General features: G+C 41.0%; 1 protein-coding gene across 1 annotated transcript in view; it reads left to right on the forward strand.

The window, feature by feature from the left end:
* Window positions 1-6,083, forward strand: part of AGO2 (argonaute 2, RISC catalytic component) — a 77,477-nt gene that overhangs the window by 62,965 nt on the left and 8,429 nt on the right. Inside the window, 2 exon segments of the mRNA XM_014524270.2 lie at window positions 3,648-3,749; window positions 5,764-5,963. Of these exon segments, the coding sequence (XP_014379756.1) occupies window positions 3,648-3,749; window positions 5,764-5,963 (302 nt within the window).

Raw genomic sequence — 6,083 nt, forward strand, 5'->3', positions numbered from 1 at the left:
GAAATTAGGGCTAGAACTAGCAGGATAAAGTGCAATGCAGACAAATACAAGGTGCTACACCTCAGGAGGAATAATCAAAAACATAAATACAACAGGGCAGGATGGCAGCACTATGGAAAAGGATTTGGGAGTCTTGGTAGACAGTGGATTCAATATGAAATTGCAGTATGATGCAGCCGCAGAAAAAGGAAATGTGGTTTTGAGATGTATCAATAGAAGCATTAGGTGCAGATGTGGGAGGTGATAGTGCCTCTCTACTCAGCACTGGGTAGGCCTCGTCTAGAGCACTGCGTGCAGTTCTGGGCTCTGCGTCTTAAAAAAAGACATGGAGAAGTTAGAGAAGGTTCACAGGTGGACAAAGATGATCAAGGGCTTGGAAAAGCAAATCATATGAGGATAGGTTGATGGAGCTGGGCATGTTCAGCTTGAGGAAGCAGTATTTAAGAGGGGACATGATTGCAGTCTTCAAATACTTGAAAGGCTGCCGTAAAGGGGAGGAAAGGCACCTCCTCTCTCATGCTGTAGAGAGGAGGGTGCAGACCTGTGGCTTGAAGTTGCAATCTAAACCTACTTTGCATATCTGGAAAAACTTCTTTACTATAGGAATAGACGCCTAGGGAAGTTGTAGACTCACCGTCACTGGAGCTGCTCAAGAAGAGGTTGGACAGCCACTGGTTGGGGATGATCTAGGTGTAGCTATGCCTGTGTTTTACTGTGGGTGTTTCCCATGCTTCTGGGCTTTGCTGGTTGCTCCATCTCCTCTCTATTGTGAAACCTTATTATACAGTCCAAAACTTTTCCTTTCATCTCGCTGTTCTTAGTTGTAGTCCCTACATGTTCCTCTTCAAACAGTTACTTTGCATATATAGGTATCTCTTTCTGGACTAAAATTTGTGCATTAAAGATCCAGTCCCACAAATCCTTCTCAAGTGAGTGGTATTTGCATTAATAGTTGTAATCACTTAAAAGAAATCACTGGTTGTACTAGGAATATTCACATCAGTAAGGCTATGAACACATTTACATTTTAGCTACTTTAAAAAGTATTGGAGGAGGTGCTATTTGGGAGCTTGTAGCTGATGTTATGACCTGTTGAGTCTGCTTGAGCCTCTAGTAATGGAAGCTAGCTAAATGACACTAGCTTTGACCCTTGAACAAAACAGGGTTCAAGTCGGAGCAGTTTTGCTATATTTGTATCACTGCAGAATCATGGGCTGTCACGGTTGCATTGTAGTAGTTGAAGTAGTAGCAGCATTAAGCAGTAATATTGGATGCTTGGGCATTTAACATGAGCAGTTGGTTATTTTAATGAGAAATCCCTCTGTTCTTCTGACTCGTCAATAAGGACTGTAGGCTTTCTGTTCTTATTTCATTTATGCATCTGCACCTAGCCAGTTATCGTTTAAAGAACTTCATCTCTTTCCCATACTCCCTGGAGTGGAACTGAGGCTAGAGGACAAAATAAGGTGGAAAGAAAATGTCCCTGCCAGAACAACCTTTGACCATACCTTAACTTCTTCCCTTTTGATATCAGGAAAGCAGGACAACATAGGCTTCTTCTTATTAGTCTCAAGTTGGGAATCTGAACCACTGTTGCCTAGACTTCCTGGTGAATACAGCTAAAGCAGGCAGGGGAATGGGGAGGGGTATTAATACCAGCAGTTTTTAGTCTCCTTTATTTACTCCGTATAGTGTACGGTGAGAAACTTACTTGGTCTAGGTCCAGGTTTAAAAGAGGAGGAACAAAGCTAGTGTCACAATAAATCTGTCGTCAATCCCAGCACTTTCCTAAGCACTAGTTGCCTACCACAAAGGATGAGCCTCTCCCAGACTGTCAGTGCTGTCTTGCATAAATAGAGCAGGTGGTTGGCAGCACTGGTATCCAGCTACCGCAGAATTAGCCAAAATAATGTCTGAATCGAATGTACCATTTGTCTACATAAGTAAATTCAGCACTACTCTAGGTTTACATGGCCTGTAAAATCTTACAACTTGCTGAACTTGGACAATGGAAAAGTGAAGTGCCTGTTAATTCTATTAGAGCCGAGATGCTGCAGCAAAGTTGAGGACCTTTTGCTAGGAACTGGGTAGCCAGTGATAAGAGAGAATCTCTTCCCCAAAACAATGCCCCTAGTGAAGACAGGTGCAGGTGGTGGGGGGAGAAGTGGATGGGAAGTGACTGGTAAATGGTCACATAAGTCAGTGGCAGTTATGGAAGTAGAAGCCATACTTCCCGAGTCCCAGTTCCACTGGTTATCCACCAGACCATAGTTCCTGTGTGTTTTTCCCCTTTGTTCTCTGTGTCTGCCTAGTTTGCTGGCGTAGGCTATAGACATTTTTTCCTCTGAACTTGCTATTTTACATGCAAAAATTTGAACACTAACAATGGTGTTACAGGGGCCTAGAGGCTTTCCTCCTGCTTTCGCTTTAAGACAAACTTTCATTTCCATTCTTATTTAGAAAGAAATGATGCAAAGTTTAACAAAGAAAATGAAAACTGCAGCAATACGGATTCACTAACAGCAAGTCTACATCTTGTGTACACACTCGGATACTTTGCTGTTGACAGGGTTGTTGGGGGGGGGTGTTTTTTTCAGCTCAAATACTTTCATCCATTATTGCTTTCATCATATGTTGGTTGTTTCTTTAGATAGCTTGGAAGCAAGAACAGAGCTTCTGTTCATTGGTATTAGAAAAGCCATGTTAGCTAGTTCTATGGTCTTTCACTTTTCTAGTCCATTTAAGGTTATGTTTCATCGTACTTTACCACTTACTCATAAAACATTTTAAAGATTATTAACTAAACTTCACAACATCCCTATAAGGCATGTATGCAAGTACATATCTATTTTATGTATGGGTGTCATCTTTTTTTACAGAGGAGGAAATTTTAAAACAAGTGGTTCCCCAGGGTCAGTGAAGGACTCAGCATTAGAGATGAGCAGTTTCTTGCTTTTAAACCTGAGCTCATAATTCTGAATGTGTCCTGTCTTTGGCCTAGCATCAGCCTTTTCTGATGTAGAATTGGAGCTACATTGGCTTGAAGTTTAGTAGACTCCATTTGGTTACTTGCAGCACTAACATATAGGTGTACTTCTCTATAGCTGATCTGATCCCAATTGGTAAATCCAGAAAAAACAAAAGTTGTGGGGTTCTCTTTTGCATTTAATTCTGACCTTTAAGTTTAGGGAGGAGGGTGAGGGGGCTGCTCTGGAACCATATACCTTCTTCCCTTCTTCAGGTGCTGTGAGGAGAAGTAAACAGTGGAATAATACCCCCTAGGATATTAAGATGAGAAAAGGGGGTGACCAGCCAGTTGCAGGAAAATTCCTCCAAACGTTATCAATGGGTGTTGAATGTTCCGAGTGATCTAAGAAATGTGTTAGTGAAACATGTTTTTTTCTTGTTGCATCTGAACCACAGAAATCTAATTTCCTGGCTGCAGGCTGAATTAACTCATTTTTGCTAGTCATTTATTTCAGGCTTTTTGGGGGGGGGGAAATTGCATTTGGGCATTCTTTTTTATGTTATACATTTGGTGTTCCTTTCCTTGGATATTTCTTTACTGTCTAATGGAGTGGAAAAATTAACTAAATTGTACTGTGCCTCATTGTTGTAATTTGTGACTTCTCATTCTGTTCCTGTAGGTTGGAAAAAGTGGAAACATTCCTGCAGGTACGACAGTGGACACAAAAATCACCCATCCATCAGAATTTGACTTTTACCTGTGTAGTCATGCTGGTATTCAGGTATGCTTTACTTGTGTCCTCATCTTCCACCATATTTGGTGGTGGTCCTTCGTGCACTTGCTGCACAAGCAGTGTATGCTGTAGCATTCCACTTACACCATCTCCCATGCTGATCCATCCCTCAGAAGTAGTCATAAGAACTAACAAAAATACTCCACTAAAGTCTTGAAACAAATCAGACATGTCCCATATTTCACAGCTCATAAACTTCCCGTGCTCTGTCCTTTTATGGACTTTCTGTCTACATTTTGAAGCAAGGATCTTTTTTTCATCTGAATGAGAGTACCGCCCCACTTTTGGAGCTGTAAAAACTTTTGGAGGGACAAAAAAATGGAGCAGACCCACTGAGAAAGTGGGTGTTTTATCTGAATTATGTCATAGTTTTGAAGATCTATTGCCACTTAACTTTCTGTCCTTTTCCTGGTCCTGTACCCTACCTACCCCCACTTAAAGGTCATATTTAAGGTTAGCTGTAATTCTGTATTAAAAGAAAACTTAACGTGGGTTCAGATTAGAATGCTGTGACCTCTTAGTGTTTTGCCCAGAATTGCCTTGGCGTAGAGTCCTTATCTGGTCTGTTGTGCAAGTATAATATGGACTTCAATAGGATCTTTTAATTTGGGCAACACAGATGAAATTCTGGGACAGGTAATCTTGTCATGTCTGTCTCACCGTAGGACTAAAAAGGATAATTTGGGAAGTGCTCACTGGATTATTAGAATTATTTTTGAAGGGTGCATCGCTTTTTACAACGCTTACCCTTTTTGAAGCGACAACTCAACTCAGTGCCTTGAAATTGGTTTCTTTGTTGTCTCAAATAATTTGTATATCAATTTTGTATATTTTAAGATTGCTTACATGACTATACAGGTACCAGAAATTCAGTGTGAACAATAGATTATCCACCAGTTTTAAGTTGCATGGAAAAGACTTGTACAAGACTCCTATAAGACGTCTCCAATTTTGTCCATATTGAGGACAGTCTCACTTTTTCGCAACTTCTTTACTTTAAGCTTTCCCTTTAAACTGAAGACAGCTACTACAAAGAGCTGTATTTTTTTTATCGTAGTTAGATGGAAATACACAACAAGATGGTGCTGACAGGTATGTTAGGGGTCAGGATTTCTAGCTTTTCCCCCCAGTTTTTAAACAGTATAGCCAAAGATAACTGCTTTTTTTTAGGATCAGGTGTAAGGACTGAACCTGGACTTCTGAATCTAAAAGCATGAGTCTGTCATTTGAGCTAACAGGCTACTGATGTCGAGGTAGTAGCAGTCTGAAACACCAGTACAAGGCATAGTCGGTAGAAGAGCACTCAGAGCTGCACTATAGTAGCATGGTTGTATAAGTGCAACATTTGCATGTTTTTCTGCAAGAAGGATGGTAAAATGGAAGACACTTGGCTCTGCCTTATCAAGGATCTACCTGCCACGATCTCATTAAATCTGTTATCTTGGCTGCAAAATAGGTAAACAACCACTTTCCCTAATGTAGAAGTGCAAATACTTGTCAAGATGTGTTGTGATATGTACAGAAATATAAAGAGCTGGGCCCAGAAATCATTATACCCTGACTGGTGTAAATAGGATTTTTATACACCAGGGAAATGGAAAACAGTTCTTTCCTTGATTTTGTTGCATTACACTGAGTTTGCTTTGAAGTATGGGACAGAGCTGAGAGCAGATATGAGAACATGTGAACACACCTCAGAGTAACGGTCCATCAAAGGGAATTTCAGCTAAGGGAAAAGCCTTCAGTGAGCAGCAGATAACTGCAACTTCGCTTCATTTATGTCTTTAACCTACTCTTCAGGAGTTTGGTCTGTGATAGGAGGGAGAGGCCATAAAGTGCTTGTGACCCCTTGTCTATCCAGGTGGAGGCTGGGTAAGAGAAATCTGCCTAATGAACAACCTGCAGTTCAGTAGAGGCAGCGCATTGTATTTGAATTCCTAAATACATGGCGAAGTTGAGCATTTCCAAATGCCTTTTAATATTCTCTCTGATCTGCCTTTAGGGAACAAGCAGACCTTCTCATTACCATGTCCTCTGGGATGACAATCGTTTCTCTTCGGATGAACTGCAGATTCTCACCTACCAGCTGTGTCATACGTATGTACGCTGTACTCGTTCTGTCTCCATCCCTGCACCAGCATACTATGCACACCTGGTTGCCTTCAGAGCCAGGTATCATCTGGTGGATAAAGAACATGATAGGTGAGTTATTCTGTGGTGGCAAAGTAATACAAGTTTGAAAACAAGTAGGGATTGGACTTCTTAAATGTGGAGGTCAGTAGTGTCCCCCTTAACAGCTTCTGTCTACATTTTGTCTTTCCC

The sequence above is a fragment of the Alligator sinensis genome, unplaced genomic scaffold, assembly GCF_000455745.1.
Source record: "Alligator sinensis unplaced genomic scaffold, ASM45574v1 scaffold721_1, whole genome shotgun sequence".
NCBI classification, from domain to species: domain Eukaryota; kingdom Metazoa; phylum Chordata; order Crocodylia; family Alligatoridae; genus Alligator; species Alligator sinensis.